Here is an 18794-nt window from a genome sequence, read left to right as displayed (position 1 = left end):
AAAGCGTCGTTAACTCGGAGCGTCGGAAGCGTCAGCGTCGTAACCTCGGAACAAGCGTTGTAACCCAGGACGGATTTTCCATTGAATATTTAAGAAAAAGCGTCGTAACCTCGGAACGTCGTAAGCCGGAAACCGTCGTAAGCCGGAACCGTCGTAAGCGGGGACCGCCTGTATAACACTTTACTTGGGTATACCAATTTCTTTCTTCCTTTGCTGCAGGCTTGAATCACACTTTCACAAAAAACCAGGCGCCGTTACGAAATGTTTGTTCAGATTCCACAAAAGAAACTAAATAACACTAAATATACTCTTAAGAAATATCAAATATGAAATTCTCACAAGTTACGAGTGACCAATTTACATTACGTTAATATAATCTCAATAATGTCGAGGAGAGAGAGAGAGAGAGAGAGAGAGAGGAGAGCGAGAGAGGAGAGTAGGAGAGAGATAGAGAGAGAGAGAGGAAGAGAGAGAGGGAGATAGTAGAGAGAGAGATCTAACCGCCTCGATTGGTTTCTATGATCTAATAAAATCTTCTTCTCTTGCGAAAACTGGACAGGGCAGATATGATACAAAACGTTCTTTGTCACAAATGCTTCCAGTAGCATTGGAATCTGACGCAATCTTCATAAAGAAATGTGCAATATGCACGTGGTTTTTGATCAAAGATATACGCGTACGAGTCCAGTCTGTTAAAAAAAAAGAAAGATGTACTCTACTCGATCAAAACGGAGGCTGGGCGACAATTAAGATTGACATGTTTTGATAACAACGCAAAGACTCAATTCTCTCGCTATCACATGCGTTGACAGGTTTAGGAAAGCAAACGGATCTCGCAGACCCTCTAATCTTACAGTGTTGACATAAAAGTTAAACATTCATAGCTTCGAACGGACAAAGAGAAAATCTCTCTTTTTACGTTATATATATCTTTACAACATGTAATGCGAAATCTGAACACACATTTTTAAAACATCCTATTCTAAGCTATCTAGGAATCTGAAAAAATTTTACACAATCTACATGACATTTCAAAGAGGGGAAACATGCATTTTGAAAGTAGCAATATATAATAGACTATATAAGATATATAAAAACAGTTATTGAAATTAAATGGCAAAATATATGGAATGAGGAAACCTGAAAATAATAAATTTAAACAAATAAAAACCTCTTGTTAGGAAATGGTGATCATCATATTAGGTAGAGAGAGACATACTACACAAGTAATTTTGGCACACCTCCCTATAGGCCATACTTCTCTCACTCATGGGCACTTAATGAGTGCTCAGGGTGCAAGGTGTTGATAACAGTCAGCTGTGTTCTCTGTCCAAAGTTATGACCAGCAGCGACTGCCAATTCTGTCAGAATCTTTTGCATTTTCAGTGGTTCTGATTTTGATGTTTCTGAGGAACTGTTAATTTAATTAATTAACTGTGAAAATAAGTATATAATAAAAGCACAAAAACCGTAGAAAGTTTAATGAATTTTAAAACAAAAGTTTAAATATTCTGGATACTGGACTTTTCTGAATTTTAATATACGTACCTTTTTAGTATGTATTTATGGAAGCATGAGTAAATGTATTTGTGTGTGGTGTTCAAGTATGAAAGCATATGCTTTTGTGCAGTTTTTTAATTTAATTTTTATGTATTCAGCATCACACTGAATGACCTATTTTGTCCAGTGCTTGGCCTCAGGCATTTTATTTTAATCCTTTGGGAACCAAGTCGAATAGGATGACTTGTGATAGGAAAAAATTATATGTAATAATGATAAAACACTTGCAAGAAAAAAATTATAATGTATGTACTAATAATAAAAAACACCTGCACCTGTAGGAATATTGTAGCCTCACTAATGAGTTTGACAAGTATTCTAAATAGTGGTCAGCTGAAATAATCTTGAGTATTACAGTTTTGTACATATTTGTCTTCTGTATGTAGTGCAAAGTGATAAACTTTGCCTTTGCTGCTAGTTCCTCGTATAAGTCTGTTCCGGGATCATAGCATTCAAATTCCTCCTATATTCTTTATAATAATGTAATATTGTGGTCAGTGGTAGATTTTGCTTTTATGATCAATTCATCTTACAAGGCCATTCTTGGATCATAAATTTGTTTTGCAAATCTCTGCTAATAGTACAAGCCTCAGAGTTTACTTATTTGTTATAGTACAGTAGAAAAAGTTTGTATCTAATGGAACATTAATTATAATACATATTTGAAATTTTATATTGTTTAAGGTTAAAGGGAAAGATGTGAAGTAGTAGAGTTTATTTTTCTCAAATAATTGTTGAAATACGTTGCTTTATTTTTCTCAAGTAATTACCACAGACAGTTGAAATTTTTCAGGGATTTTGTTTCAAAATAGAAGTCAAAGTGGGAAACATTTGTCACAAAAATGTAGAAATTCCCCATAAGCGGGTAGTTTTTATTAGGTTATTTCCTAGTTGTTTTTCTTATTTTATTCAAGTCTTCACAGTATTTCTCCTTTCTTGTTTACAGAAAGATGGTTTGTCTGTCTTTGAATTAGAAGATCCTGATATGGTGTGTCTACAAGAAATTAAGTGCTACTGGATAAAATGCCAGATGAAGTGAAAAATATAAAGGGATACAAAAGCTATTTCATGCCAGGTATTATTGCTGCATGTTTGTTTTACCACTCCCTCATTACAGTAATCTTATGCAGATATGCCTATATTCATGGTCTGAAAGTTTTCAGAATGATCTTTCTTGGATAACAAATGGTAGATGTTAAATCTCAACTGGTTATACTTTTGCTCTCTGGCTCCGGATGGATTTTTCCGCCAATAACTGCATTCCATGATCCTGTAGTGCTGTGAACTGAGTTATCCTTGTTTCCCCTGGTGTTTACTTTTCAATTACAGTAGTTGCTCTTCCAGCACTTATGAGTACTACTTCAATTACATTTTCCTCATTGGAACCTTTTTATTTGGAATGAATCTTACTTAGTGTTAAAGATGGCTTATATCTCCGTGCTGATAGGTGAGTCAGCATTCAAACAAAAGATCAAATGGCTGCCCAGATGACTGTCTGGTACACTTGTTATCCACCAGGTGTGTTTTGAATGTTTTATCTCTTATCAGAATTCTTCTTACTGACAATGAGTTTAGGTGCATGTTGTCATTTCATGGCTTTAGCTGTTTGTACGTGCATACTTTATGCAGTTAAAAATGTATTGGACTGTAAATAAAAAAAAACAGTAGGTATGGGTACTCAACAGTGATGAATGTTGAAGATGATGGTGAATTAGCTATGCAGTACAATGAATGACGATGAAGATAACTGCACAGCATTTTTCTTTCAGGTTAACAAAGTGTAATTTTCACAGAACAACACTAATACAACTCGTAGTTATGCTTGATATATTTTAATTCATTAATGAATTTGTGTTATCAGACCAGCCTGACCAAACAGCATCATCTTTAGGTCATTTGAGGTAAAACTCTAGAGGGGTATCATCTTTATAAAAGTGTGAATGGGATCACATCTTGTGAAAGTACATTAACTGTATGTGCTGTAATTACATGTAACATAGTGCATACAGATTGCACCAGCACTTTTCTCTGAGGTTAAGAAAGTAGTTTTCACCGAATTATAACTCTTAGTTATGTCTGATATGTTTTACTAGTACATTAATGAATTCTATTTTATCAACCCAGCAAGACAGAACAACGCCATCTCGTGATCATGGAGGTCTTGGTGACAAACTCTGCGAATTACTTACTGCTCCTTTGTATATCATATTTTAAAAAATATAGATAGTATACACACAATTTCCATGCTGACTTTACATTTAAAAGCATGAAAATTTATACTAATTGTAGTATAGTAGTACGCACTTCAGAAATTAAACAAAAGTTTCTAAAGCGATATCTTCTTTTAAAAGTACAGTAAATGTGAATGGGTATCGCATCTTGTAAAAGTGTGTACACTAACTGTAGGTGCTGTGATTACCTTTTTTATTATATTTATGCATGTATAAAAATAAAGCTAATAAATTTTTAATAAAGATTTTACACATAAAAGCTTTAAAACTTATAAATTTACATAGTAAATTAAACATGAACACTTTTGCAGGGTTTTGCATTGTTTCTGGAGGATTCGCAAATGTGCTTTTGTGAAGAACTTGCATATAATAATTATAGTTAGGTTCCAATGGAAAGTTCATGCTGTCTTGAATTCACACAATTTGAATCGCATAAGTTTGGGGTATTTCTTTATCGGAAGTTCAGGGAAGCAGATACATTGTGAAAGCTACTTGTTAGATCAGGTCTCCAATCTGTCATTTTTTCCCCTTCTCCAGGTCCTTTGTCTGTAGATATTCATACTCAATCTAAGCTTTTTCTTTGCTGGTGCTTTAGTTAATACTGAGGCTTCCTCTTTAACTGTCTTCCTCTCCCCTTTTGGTTCAGGAAAATCAGAACTGTCTTCCTCTCCCCTGTCAGTTCAGGAAAAGTACATTGAGAAGTTAGAACAGGATGCAAACCTTATTTTTGTTAGGGAACCGTTCTAGGTTCCCCCATAGTGTGGAAACATTTTCATGTTCCCCCATAATAGATGAGGTGTCAGTGCCCTCTCCTGTCTGTAGCCTGATCTGAGGACTGCCCTGCAATAGTTGGGAGAGTCCGTTGCCAAAGAACTTGGTTGGTTCCCTTGTTGTGAAACAGTCCTGCTTGAGAATTTGTCAGAATAATCAGGCACAATTACTGTAGTACAGTCTTAGCATAACAGATTACAACATAGAGCAAACGTTCATTAAACTTGTGTAAGTAATCCAGGACCATCATCATCGCCAGGTTCTGCCGTAGGAACATTGAATTTCCCTATGTCTTGTAACAGAAACAAAGAATTATGACTAGTGTTGTTACTCTGGCTTACAATACACCATAAAATGGTCAGCTACACCTGTTAAACATTATGATAACGTTCTAGTAGGTTTATCCATGGTCAGAAACTAAATCATAGCGGAAAGATTGCTGCTTTGAGTGAAGTTAAGGTTATGTTGATTTGCTAGTTCATTCTCCGGAAGGACAATGTTTCTGGCGATTTAGGATTCAGGAAGGACAAACCTACCTACAGAGTAGTCATTACAACTGCTAGTCTGATAGTTACTTTGGAATTAGGGGAAGCGCTCAAATGTGGACTTATTAGCATGTGGATGAACAGGCCCTCGGACTTGAGCGATGGATGCATTTCTTCAAGTTTGACCTGATTAAGACATATGTTTTCCTCCTTCATCTACTGTAAGGAAAGTATTGAAAAAATTTTGAGCATAAGAATTTCCCTATGACTCCTGTAGAGCCTTAGTAGCCTCAGAGCAAATGATTTTCATACTTCCTAGCTCTCCCAGTAGATATCTCTTGTACGTATTATTACTTGAATAGAAAATTGACTCTACCAAATTCCGTGCGGTTCCACTAATGTCCACATCTCACTCTGACCGCTTGGAGATGTTCAGCTTTCCTCCCATTAAGGGGCTTTTCTTAAGTAACATGGGTTCTATCCTTGATTTAGTGGAAAACAATCATGGCCTTTCATCAAAAGTGGTGGTTTGTGTATTGCCTTGGGTGCTGTCCCAGAGGAATTTTCAGCACCTGAATCCCTGTAGACAGAGTTTCTCTGGCTTCTTATATGTATATATACAATAAGGCTTTTTTGCTGTTTACTTTCAAGGTTATCGTTCCATGCGTTCATTGGTATTGTGCCATGTGCAATAAGATCTGGCTAATGATCAGCACCTTAATGTGTTGATATTGAAGTCCCTACATCTCGGTATCAGTCTCTTTCTGTGGAATTTAGATGCACTTCTGAAATTTTATCATTTGATCCGTTTGAACCTCTGGAATGAGTTCCATTGAAGTATTTGGTACTATGGAGCTCTCTCTCTCTCCTTTTTTTTTCTTAGCACTATCAGCATTTAAAAGAGCAAGTTTATTGCAAGAACTATCCTTAAGTAAATTGTCAAGGGAATGTTATTTTATCCTTTTGCCATTGAGCTAAGAATGATGTTAAGGCTAAGGTTTTGTGGTTTATGAAAACTTGGTGTCATTGTCAAAGGATAAGCCTTTAAGAGTCAAATTTAACCTTTGGTTTTGTGGAATTAGAAAACATAGAATGTCTTAGTCAAAGGTTAAACCTGGAAGAGGTGAAGTTCATCTTTTGTTTTGTGGTTTTCAAAACCTAGAACATCTTTGTCGGTTAAGCTTGGAGGAGGCAAAGTTAACCTTTGGTTTTGTGGTATTAGAAAACCTAGAATGTCTTTGTCAAAGGTTAAGCCTGGAGGAGGCAAATTTAACCCTTGGTTTTGTTGTATTTGAAAACCTAGAATATGTTTGTCAAAGGTTAAGCCTGGAAGAGGCAAAGTTCACTTGTTGTTTTGTAGTGTTAGAAACCTAGAACATCTTTGTCTAAGAACACAAGGTTCTCTGACATATTCAATTAGGCCAGCACATGAGAATTAGTTCCATACCTTTTACCTTTGTTGAAGGTGAGCATTCATAATCTTTGAGCAGTTGCAACTTCATTTAGTTGTATAACAATTTGTTTCTTGAGGGTGGGATTAATGCGGCTCAGTAGAAAGGCAATTTGGTTTTTCTGCTCACTACCTAAGTATGCAGAATTTCAAATGAAAACAGTAAAGTCCTTAGCCCTCTGCTAGTAGCAGGTAAGACCTTTTCCTGAATCAAAGAAAGAGTAATCTTTTAAGTTCTATTTTAAATCCTGGCTTTTATGTTTTGGGGGAGCATGAAGGTGTATTGTATAAGAGCATATCTGTATATTAGAAAGCTATTTATGTTTAGTCGACTGTCATTTTATAGGGCTTTCGGACATAGCCACAGGGATCCCCTCATGCTGCTTCAGTTTCATTCTGGCTAAATCGAAGTAGTTTTCTCCTCAAAACTGCTCTTTGCTGCGTGCATAAAAGAGCCTTGCTCTCTGAAAGGAATCCGACTTCTGGTGGCAGTAAGATTGCAGAAGGATTCCAAATCAGGGAAGAATGATTTGGGTTTCATGCAAGAAACCTTTAGCTCAATTGGCTGAGAGGATTTTGTGTAACTGCACTATTTTAAAGGGTTCCAGAAAGTTTCTTGACATAACATAGTAAAAAAAACTTAACATAAATTTTCAACATATTTAAGGGCTTCAAGAAATATAACCCTTAATGAAAGTATTGCATGTGGTGAGAGTTCAGTGATAACTTTAAATCGCTTTTGTGTCCCAAGTTGTGGTCCTCATATATTCAAAGAATAGTTTTGGGCTGTGTCCCTTCTAAATGTGGGAATTAGATATCTGTAACTGTAAGTAATATTCATCCCAAATAATATAAATGTTAATAAAATTTACTATTTGGATACTTACCTATTATTGAAGTAGACCCCACCCAGCCTCCCCACAACTTAGTGGGCTATCAAGGCGAATTCTAATGAGCTAAAACATTTGAAGCACACATGGTCGAGAACAGGTGGACTAGACAGTCATCAGGGCAGCCATTCAATCTTTTGTTTGAATGTTATCTTTAACAGTAGGCAAGTATCTAAATAAATTTTATTATGAAAATTTACATACTTTAATTCATTTTTCACTTTAGTGCTATTGTAAGTGATAAAAAGTGAAATATGAAATGAGCATTTGTTGGGTACTATTGAATCACTGATATTGTGGATTGACTGCAAGTGTCCTAAGGAATAATTACTATACAGGCAGTCCCCGGCTTACGACGGGGGGATCCGTTCTTGAGACGTGTCGTAAGCCGAAAATCACCGTGAGCCGGAAAATCATAAAAAATCTTAAGAAAACCTAACATAGAGGGTTTGAGCTTCAGTTGGCTGGAGCGAGGCATTAGAACCTCCTCATATTTGGAAGGGGAAGGTGGGGTGTTTCCCATTCTTTAAGAGTGAGGCTGGGTGAAGTGACTTTGGGTACAATTCTGGGCTAGGTTACTCGAGAATAGCACCATGGTGGTTTCTGGCAATATAGGATTTCCCTTTGGAAGGTAGCATATTGAACATATGCCCGTATATTGTAACAGATCACCGCATAAGGTGTTTCGTGACGCCGATTGGACGTATTAAACTTCGGTATAAATTGTCTGTTGGGTGCCGATTGGACGTATATGTACGTTCTTCCGCTTTGGCGAAAGACTGGTTGTCTTTTCTTACGACTGTAGTTCGTAATCATTACTGGCTCCTCTTTCTTCTCTCCTACGTTGTATCTTAGTAAAGTGATTCTTAGGAAGGAGGCCTTCTCTGAGGGCAGTAGCATTGAATACAATAGCTGTTTCAACGGACATTTAATTTATATAGAATCTTCTCAATTCTTATTATCTTTTTCTCGTCAGCATGTAGCTGTGTATTAAGTTTCCTAAGGACATGTAAAGATTTTCATTTGTCTTAGGTTTATTCCTCTAACGTGTCGACAGCGCACAGGCAGTCATCTATGAGAGTTTACAGTACAGTGAATTAAGATACATTTTACAAGTATTTATAGCATGCAAGGTCGTGTACAATCGGTGGGCGGGTCGGTGGGAACGGATTTTAATTGGTCGTTGGATGGAAACGAAATCTCCCCTGAGGCGTTCTGACCTACTAGTTTGGACGGGGTTATTAGCGTCGGTTGGTGTTGTTTGGGGTACCCACCTCTTGGGCGGCAGGCTGTACAATTGATATATCTTCCGCTCGTTCTCTCCCGCTTTCTCTCTCTACTTCTTCCGCTCTTTCTCTCTCTCTTGCTCTCTCTCTCTCTTGCTCTCTCTCTCTCTCTTTCTGCAAGTTCCTCTCTCTCTCTCTCTCTCGTTCGCTCCTTCTCACGCTCTCTCTTTCTCTCTCTGCCTGCTCCTCTCTCTCTCTTTCTCTTTCTCTCTCTGTTTGCTCCTCTCTCTCTCTTTCTCTTTCTCTCTCTCTCTCTCTCTCTCTCTCTGTCTCCTCCCCCCTCTCTCTCTCTCTCTCTCTCTCTCTCTCTCTCTCTCTCTCTCTCTCTCTCTCTCTCTCCCCCCTCGATCTCTCCTCTCTCTCTCGTGGATGTATACGTAGTCGGTTGGTTTCTTGCGCCATTTCTTCTTATGATGGTGGGGAGAAACTCTGTTTCTTTTACCGTGTTGATAGTCGGTTTTTTCTCTAATATATGTAAAGCTTCAAGATAACGTAGGCGTTTTCGGTCCGGTGCATGGTCAATAATTTCTATGTTCTTTATAAGCTCAGCTCTTTCTGGTCTCCTGTTGTGTTTTTCCTAAAGACAAATGAAAATCCTTTACATGTCCTTAGGAAACTTAATACACCAGCTACATGCTGACGAGAAAAAGATAAGAAGAATTGAGAAGATTCTATATAAATTAAATGCCGTTGAAACAGCTATTGTATTCAAAGTGATTCTTCTTAGAATAAGGGAGATGATTCAAACGGAGAAGTTGATAACGGGAAAACAACTTATTACTCAACTCCATTACAAGAGAGATAGTTCGGTCAGGAGACCGTTCCGTTTGATCACTAGAATAGAACTGAATTCTTAAAGCATCACGTCGATAGCGAAACATTAGCTATCTCAGCGATTCACATAAAAAGACATACGTAGTCCGCCGGCTCGGAAGTTACAAGTTTCCGGCGCAGGTTAACAGGTCAACCGCTTCCCATGGAAGGTGTTATAAAAAGTTAACAAATTCATGAATCGATGATGTTTTCAAACAAACGTAAACCAGGCTACTGCAGGCATTGCACAGCGTGATCTAGATTTGTGATAGTCACGTAGGACGCTCCTAATTCACCAATGACCCCTCAGGTCATGGATTCTATTTACAGATATGTAATTATCTGTTTCAAATAATGTATTTATTACATTAGGCTCGGACAGCTACCATTCAAGCCTTGAATAACAAAAGTTACTTTAAACATGGTTTCTTAGGAGTGTGCTCGTAACATATATTTAGATATAATCATAACAAGTGATTAAATGCATAAAAAGGTTTTGTTACATACCCCTTTTGGACATATTCATAAATAAAGAGAAATGCATGGAAAATATAGATCCATGTTTGATAATAATGATTATTAGGTACCAAAAAAAATCAAAAGGTTAACATGTATACATGAAGATTATGGTAATAGGTAACCTGATTAAGAATAGCGGTTACTTGGTAAAATACAAACATGATCATGGATAATTGTTAAAGAGTACTTGTCACTCTTTGTAATATATAATTTGTATATATATAATTATACAATAGTATAATAGTATAAGTGTGCACAGATATAGATTCCAGGTACGCGCACCAATAGTTTAATACATAGGGCTTCAATATTTTATTAGGTGCCCGAAAAATACTTTTATGAGTATATTAATATATATATTGGGCTACAATATTTTATTAGGTGCCCGAAAGATACTTTTAACTGTTCAAAATGCAAAGGCTTGGAGTCTTTCTTGTCCTACATATTGCCAGCGTACAGACCGCTTTTCACACAACACAATTCCAGACAGTTTTTCCTAGGCACCAGGTGAAATGGCCAGTTTCAGACGGCCCTGAATGTATACGCTTTTAACGCAACAGGAGTTTCGTCTGGACTCTGCAAAACGTTCCCTTGAAGATCCTTCTGTGTGCGCCTCAACCTACGCCCAAGCAAAGATGTTAACGGCGATAATCAATATTGCCGTAACGCCAAACACGGCCAGCAGCATGTAGTAACGAAGATTTTCTCCTCCTGCATAATTCGGTAATGCGTGATCCATCTCAGCCAGTTGCGTCAAACGATGAGCCACCCGCGCGTTGTATGGGAGAGGTAGTGATGGGATAATTGTAGTCGCCCAGGTGTAGTTCGCAAGAATGTCTTCTCACGTATTATCGTGTTGACCCCTCTGACTGTGTAGTTTGTAGATGTCCCTGTACAGCCCTCAGCTGCTACAAAGACTTGGGAATGGGCAGTGGTTCCGTCCGGGCATGACACTTGAAACCCATCCTTGTCGCATTGGATCCAGGAGCCGTTATTCATTCTGTAATTGAACTTATTACTGTAAAAGGGATAAAGTTTCTTCAGACAACCTTCGTGTATGGGAGAGAGAGCCGTTTAGCACTATGCCTAACTCACATGAATCCATTGATATAGGATAGAATTCAAAAGAGTCAGCTGTACAAACTTTATTATTCATGGCTTCTGAACAGTGAGTGGGTTTATCTAAGTCTTTAATGACTATACTGTAAATGATTTCCTATCAGGAGAAATCAATACCTGTCCCGTCAAATTGGATATTACTGGACTTGAGTTATTCGTCATGAAAGTTGGAAACGGTGCTATTTTATATGATTGCCAAGCATCGGAAGAATCAAAAGGGATAGTGATCATAATCCTATAATTTTCAATGCTGACTGATATTAGGCTATAATAAAACTCTATTTTATGGGCGCCTAATAAAGGAATATATACCTAGTTTCTCCCGTCTGTTCTCCAAAGTTAGTCAGATCCTTAATAGGCATAAGGTGTGGAGATAACACACCCTTTGTCGCTAACGTAATAGCTTCTACATAGTCCTTTGAATTTCTCAATAAAATGTGATATTTTGATACGGATATGACCTATTTTCGAACTATAATAAGCTAACGTAGCCAGCCAAGGTGTTGAACTTCCATAATCTGATCGATATCTAGAATGTTCGTTCACCAAACTCATTATTTGATTAATTTTGAGGATAACTGGCTGCGAAGTTCGGACAAAGCTAATTCGTTTTGTGTTGCAAAAACTCAAATATTTATTTTGATTATTTATCTTAAGGCGATTTGAAATTCCTAAGCCTAAACTTGCAACAGATCCCAAGATGTTTAGTCCAGCAAAAATAAGCAGGTTGCGACGTTCGAGAGTATTGTGCCGCACAGACCACATCAGCAAGTCCCGAGCAAGTTCCTCTGCCTCAGCGGTTTTTATTTTGCAAGTCGTAAGATAACATTTCTGCGACGCTTAGGGTTTGAGCTAGCGAAATCTCTGAGTTAGCATGAAAATAACGGTGCATTTCCCTTACGAAACAGCAAACCTCAACAGGTCATTCTTTAGGTTAAGGACGTCATCCTCAGGCAACATCCTCAGGCAAAAAGATCGCCTGCATATCCACTTCTATGACTATGTTACTCGATGTAATAAAAATGTCTTCGGTTCTTTCGATAATAGTGCCATGATTAAATTCTATTTCTTTCGTTTTAGCGCTCTTTCCACACGACAAAGATGTCTGAACGAACAATATCACTCCTAACGATAACAGATGCATTTTGGAAACCTGTAATGAGTAAAATATATGTAATAACTCGTGTTAAAGAATATGTTTTACATACAAATATGATAGATTTATATATATATAAATTATTATACAAGTTTCATAAATACAACCATTTTTCCCTCACTCCATCTACCCTTCTTTAGTTTCTGATATGTGCCAATGGAACGATTCTCATATCAGTGGGTTGGGATACGTTTTGAACCCTAAATCTATTGGCCGTTAATGTTTCTAAAATGTTAAACGGGCCTTCGAACTTAGGTGTCAGTTTATTTATTTAAACCCTTACGTACTATATTTGTATGTATATACCTTATCGCCCACGGCATATGTTCTAGTTGGCTTAGCTATTTTATCATGATTTCTTTTCATTATAATTTGTGCTTCTTCTAGATTCTTACGAAGTATTTATAGTTCGACTTATGCTTGCATCCATAACATCCTTTAGAGGATTTGATAAATTGGTTGTAGGCGTTAATACATGGAAAGGTGTTCTAGCTGGGATACCGTACAGTGCCTCGTGCGGTGTCATTTTAATAGACACATGATATGAGTGATTAAGTGTGCTTAGTACCGCAGGTATGGCAATTGTCCCAGTTGGTGTCTGTCCCCCCTAAGGTGACCCTTAAAATGTTTTTAAAAACCTTACGATTTGCCTTTCACTAGCCCATTAGACTCTGGGTGATAGATCATGGTATTGACTTTCTTTATGCAAAGGAATTCACACAAGGAGTTAAGGAAAATGATTATTGAACTCCCCGCCTGAGTCTGATATAATGGTGTGTGGAATTCCATGTTTACAAATGTAGCACTCGTAAAACTTCCTAGTGCACTCGACTGCGGTTTTTGTTTTAAGCGCTATCAGTTCTGTATATCGAGTCAAGGCATCTATGATTACTAGGAGGTGCTTGTTTCCTCTGTCTGACTCGTAAAACCCTGTTAATAAATCTAAGTGTACTCTTTCAAAGGGTTGATTTGGCATGGATATGCCCCTAGGCTGACAGGTATCTTCGTGTGCCCTTTATATTCTTGACAAGTGCGACAATTAGCTATGTGCTTTTTTATATCTCTAAGCATCGTATGCCAATAAAATAAAGATTTGGCTTTCTGTGACATGATGGAAAAACCCTGGTGTCCATGCAGTGGATTTTCATGCAACCATTTTAAGCAGTGGGTATGAGTAAAATAGGTACCACCACTTGGTTGTTATTCAACTGTGGTGTGTTGCGGGTTTTCCTTGTCACGGATCTACACAGGATATTCTTTGATTATATAATTCTGCTGCTTATACTTTAAATATTCCTTTTCCTTCGGATTTCCGTTTAACGCATTTATGATTTTTTCTATTTGCTGATCTTTTCTTTGTTCCGTCTGTAATAGTTCAGCACTCCAGCCCAGATCTTCCTGTTCAGATATAGTTTTAACAATGGGCGTGGAGGTTGAGATATCTATTAATTTAGCTAATGGCTTCGTACAAGATGACGAGGGGTTGCGTGATAATGTGTCAGCAATGATATTTGCTTTCCCAGGTAAATACCCGATCCTCGCTCCAAAGTCTTGATGATCATATGCCACCGAGTTCGCTTAGGGTTGTGACTAAAGCCTTTAAAGAAGTTGGTTAGGGGCTTATGATCAGTGAGAACCTTGACGGGATAACCGCATATTATGAACTTAAAATGCACTAGTGAATTAACAACAATAGCGAGCCCTTCCTTGTCTATTACTGCATATTTACTTTCGGAAGGTCTCAGTTTACGTGAATAAAAAGCTATAGGGAAAAACTGTTTATCATATTGTTGAAGCAATACACCATCTACTCCTAGGTCTGAGGCGTCTGTTGCAATAAAGAATTCATTACCGAAGTCAGGAAATTTCAAGATAGGGGAAACTACACAGTTCATCTTTCAATGTATCGAAAGCCTGTTGATGTTTTTCAGACCATATGAAATCCTACGCCCTTGTCTTTATAAACGATCGGTTAGGGGAGCGGCTATGATGGAGTAGTTCCTAATGAACCTCCTGTAGTACCCGCTACACCCTAGAAATTGCTGTATTCCCTTGACGTTTGTAGATATCGGGAAGTTACGGATAGCCTATACCTTATCATGGACTACTTTAAGACCTTGACTAGACACCGTGAAACCTAAATAGACTAGTTCTGTTTTAAAAAATTCACACTTACTTATCTTTACCCTTAGGTTATGCTGCCTTAGTCTTTGTAGCACTAACTCTAATTTACGTAGATGTTCTTCTAAGGTATTAGAAAAGATTACTAGGTCGTCCATATAGGCATGTAGGATATCTCCTAACAAGTCTCCAAACACAATGTTTATCATTCTAGTAAAAGTTATGGGAGCACAACGTAAACCAAAAGGCATACGCAAAAATTCATAATGTCCCTGGCTGTGCTGAAGGCAGTGTATGGGATACTCTCTTCTTCCAACGGAATCTGATGAAAGCCTTTTAGTAAGTCCAAACTGGTAAAATATTTGTTCTGACCTAGTAAAGATAGAATATCGTCAGTACATGGCACTGGGAATCGGTCAGGGATTGTTTCCTCATTTAAGCGACGAAAATTGATGCATATCCGCCAAGTTCGATCTTTTTTCGGTACTACTATTAACGGAAAATTATAAGGCTGTGTTTGATTTCCTAATGACTCCTTCTTTTAGCATTTTACCTACTTCCTCAGTTATCTCATTCTGGAATTTCATAGGAAGTCTGTACGAAGGTACATAGATTACTTTCTGTTTGTCCTTTAGCCTTATTTGATGCTCGATGACATCCGTTTTTCCTAAGATTCCATCCGTAGTGGAAAAAAATCATGATATTCAGTTAAAAGATTCAAAATTTCTGCTGAATTTCTTCTTGAATGTCCTTATTGATTTTATTTTTTATAGATTGCAAAAGGGATTCATCCGCAACTGATTGAGCGTGATTGATCTCAGCTAAGGTAAGAATGCGATGTTTATAAACTTTCCAAAATATGTTGATTTTTTGTGGATTACTAAAGTGGTATTCAAATGATGACAGACTTCGATGTTACATTGTTGTTGTGAGCCGACTGTATAAATGGCTTGTGTGACGGATAATCCGTGTGTTTTCAGTGTCAGAAAGGATTAACATTTCAGATACCCGGTAAGGTTTTCTTTACACGCACTAATATGTTCGAAGTTACATTTGGCTCGAGAGTTTGCGTGCAAGCTGATTACAGGTGAGCGAGAATTCTGTTGGGTCGCGTGGATTATTTCTTGGTAATGAGACAAGTGATTGGTTCTTCGATATGTTACTACACTTTCTGGCTCCTTATTATCTAAAACTGATTTTAGGGTATTAGAAGACTTATAGAATTTTCCTTTGATATACACGCCGTGTTTTGCAGGGGCTAAGGTAATATTTTGAGTGCCCATAGACGGGTATCCGATAATTACTGCGGGATACATATTAATGTTTTGTACAACTATAAAAGTATCGGAAAACGTGCGCTTACCGACTTTGTACTGAACATGAGTTACTCCTACCACATTTAATTCATTATTTCCTATACCCGAGAGTCTTACTCTGGACTTCTCTATAGGGAAGTTTGAAAAGAGTAAATGATGAGTCCTCAAATCCATGATATTACGTGGACTACCAGAATCAAAGAACAAAGTAAATGACTTATGGTCCAAATTTACTGCATGTAAGGTTGGTTGTAACTCATCTTGACTTATAATTGCATGAATTTGTTGCAAATCTACGGGAACCTGCACAGATTTTTTGGATTCGGCCGTGTGTTTCATAGGAAAATCGATTGCCTCACAACGAGCTGATAAATGATTAAACTGATTATTTGATACAAAAGATGTTGATATGGATGACCCAACATCGTCCTCTCCCCCCCTGGAGCTAACTACGTGGTATTTGCTTTGTTTTGCACTCCTTGAAAATTCGCTTGACCTTGCAAGTTCTGGCTAGACGGCCCAGGAACAGAGGTACCTGAAGCACGATTTGTTTGTTTCTGCTGTTGAGCAGCATTACCGTTTGCTTGTTTCTTTTATAGTACTGAGGACCCTTCTTTTTGTTTTCATTGCACTGTTTGCGTGTTTTTAGGATTCTGCTGTTGATTCCGCGAGAAGCAACGATTATATGAATGAGTGGAACTATTATGTATTGAACAAAAAACGCGTCCGACAGTCCGAAATCATGTGACCTGGTCGTTTACAGTTATAACAAACCATCCCTGCTGCTTGATTATTATTATGGACCACATTTACTTGTGGTTTATTCTCATTTTTTTGCAAAAACTTGAGTAAGCGAGGGATCAAGGTCAGTACATTTAGACGTGTTTTTTTATTTGTTTTTACACATCTAATTCCGTACTGTTGGGCTGCAGCTTTTTGTCAAAACACCGCACTAAAGCTTCAGGCAACATGGCTGTAATGCTCGTGAGGGATTATGAGACGGATAAAATCTTTCACGGCGATTCTGGCACTTGTAACCCACCCGGAGTTACTTAAACTTACTTGATATTCATTTAGCCGGTCGGCAATTAGCGCCGCCTGCTCGACAACATTAAGCTGAGTCATAGAGGCTTGGTTAAGGATATTTCTTAAAGCCAGTACTACGTCTAAAGCCTCTTCACCGCCATACACGGCACGTAACCTAATTTTGAACTCGTCCCATGTAGCCGCCTCTTGGAAAGAAACACCTCTTAGATATGCACTTGCGTCTCTTTAGCAAAGTCTATGAAGCTTTTGGCTTTCTGTAATTGTACAGCTGTGGTCTGTGATGCTTTTGCATTTAAATGAGGTCTACAGATGAGATCCATGCCTCAACATTTTGAGGCAGGAACCCATTGACCCGACCTTGAAAAGGGACAATTGCTGACCTCGCGCTGACGAGCGTCACAACATTCGGGTTGCCAGCCGCAGTAGTTGCCATGTTCACTTTTACTTTTTCGTAGCATTCCTAGTCTTGCGGTTCCTATCAAAATATCTATAAGAATACACTCGACCACTACGTAAACGCATAGGCAATATACTGTATAAATGTGTTGCAAGTAATAGGAAAATCCCCCAAAAAGATACTATTAATACAGGTAATTTGATAAAGATATTATACGGAGAACTCCTGGAAGAAAAAGCGATTAGCAACAACGAGAAAAAAAAAAGTGCGGGCAAGAACTCATAGTTGAAGATTGATTCCTGTAATGAATGAAGATTAAGACTAAATAACTCACCCCCAGAATACTGGACGATCGACTCTTGATGAACAACACTTCACTGAGAAAAAACCTGAATAGATAAAAGTTCTACTTAGCTCTGGTTTATATGGGGAAAGATTGTTGACATCCGATGACGTCACAGCCTCTCTCTCTCTCTCTCGCGTCGGAAGTCGCTCAATGTCGTGATGACGTCACAGCCTCCCTCTCCTTCTCTCGCGTCGCTTCCTCTTGGCCTACTCTCCACGTCCTTGCTTGTGATCGCGCGTTGTTTCCTTTATTTGTTTCTTCTTTCTGTTGATGTTCGATGCTGCTCCGCGTCCGGTTTTGATTCTTGGAGATATGTGATAACAGTCACTCAAACGTCGATGTTGATGCTTGTATTCTTCTCGATGAAGGACATATCTTCGTCTTCATAGAATGTTTACAGTTGCGTTGATTGAAGATCCCATTTCCTCAGTTTATTATTGACTTATAGCTGGGCCCTGATGATTGAAATTCTTCGGTCGGCTGATATGGTTTCTTGTTAAAGTTGGACCTCGCTGCCACCATTGTAAGTTCTTCTGCTTTGGTGAAAGACTGGTTGTCTTTTCTTACGACTGTAGTTCGTAAGCATTACTGGTTCCTCTTTTCTTCTCTCCTACGTTGTATCTTAGTAAAGTGATTCTTCTTAGAATAAGGGAGATGATTCAAACGGAGAAGTTGATAACGGTAAAACAACTTTATTTCTCAACTCCATTACAAGAGAGATAGTTCGGTCAGGAGACCGTTCCGTTTGATCACTAGAATAGAACTGAATTCTTAAAGCATCACGTCGATAGCGAAACATTAGCTATCTCAGCGATTCACATAAAAAGACATACGTAGTCCGCCGGCTCGGAAGTTACAAGTTTCCGGCGCAGGTTAACAGGTCAACCGCTTCCCATGGAAGGTGTTATGAAAAGTTAACAAATTCATGAATCGATGATGTTTTCAAACAAACGTAAACCAGGCTACTGCAGGCATTGCACAGCGTGATCTAGATTTGTGATAGTCACGTAGGACGCTCCTAATTCACCAATGACCCCTCAGGTCATGGATTATATTTACAGATATGTAATTATCTGTTTTCAAATAATGTATTTATTACATATATACGTCGATATAAAAGTTTTTTTTTTTGTTTTTTTAAATTCGCGGAAAAATAGTTATAGGCCTACTAGGCGAAACTTTTGAATCACGCGCCTTGGGGGATGCTGGGAGCTCACGGATCAAGGCGTTGTTTTCTTTCAATCAATCGTTACCCAGGCGCGCAAGCGTGAATTTCTTTCTTCTCGC

The 18794-nt window shown here is 38.1% G+C and overlaps 1 protein-coding gene across 1 annotated transcript in view; it reads left to right on the top strand.

Annotated features, from left to right (window-relative positions):
• Positions 1 to 18794, top strand: part of LOC135223177 (DNA-(apurinic or apyrimidinic site) endonuclease-like) — a 53664-nt gene that overhangs the window by 2060 nt on the left and 32810 nt on the right. The window contains 2 exon segments of the mRNA XM_064261681.1: positions 2507 to 2573; positions 2576 to 2635. Of these exon segments, the coding sequence (XP_064117751.1) occupies positions 2507 to 2573; positions 2576 to 2635 (127 nt within the window).

Source organism: Macrobrachium nipponense, chromosome 8 (assembly GCF_015104395.2).
Source record: "Macrobrachium nipponense isolate FS-2020 chromosome 8, ASM1510439v2, whole genome shotgun sequence".
Taxonomy (NCBI): Eukaryota; Metazoa; Arthropoda; class Malacostraca; order Decapoda; family Palaemonidae; genus Macrobrachium; species Macrobrachium nipponense.
This window is presented reverse-complemented; position numbering and strand designations above follow the sequence as displayed.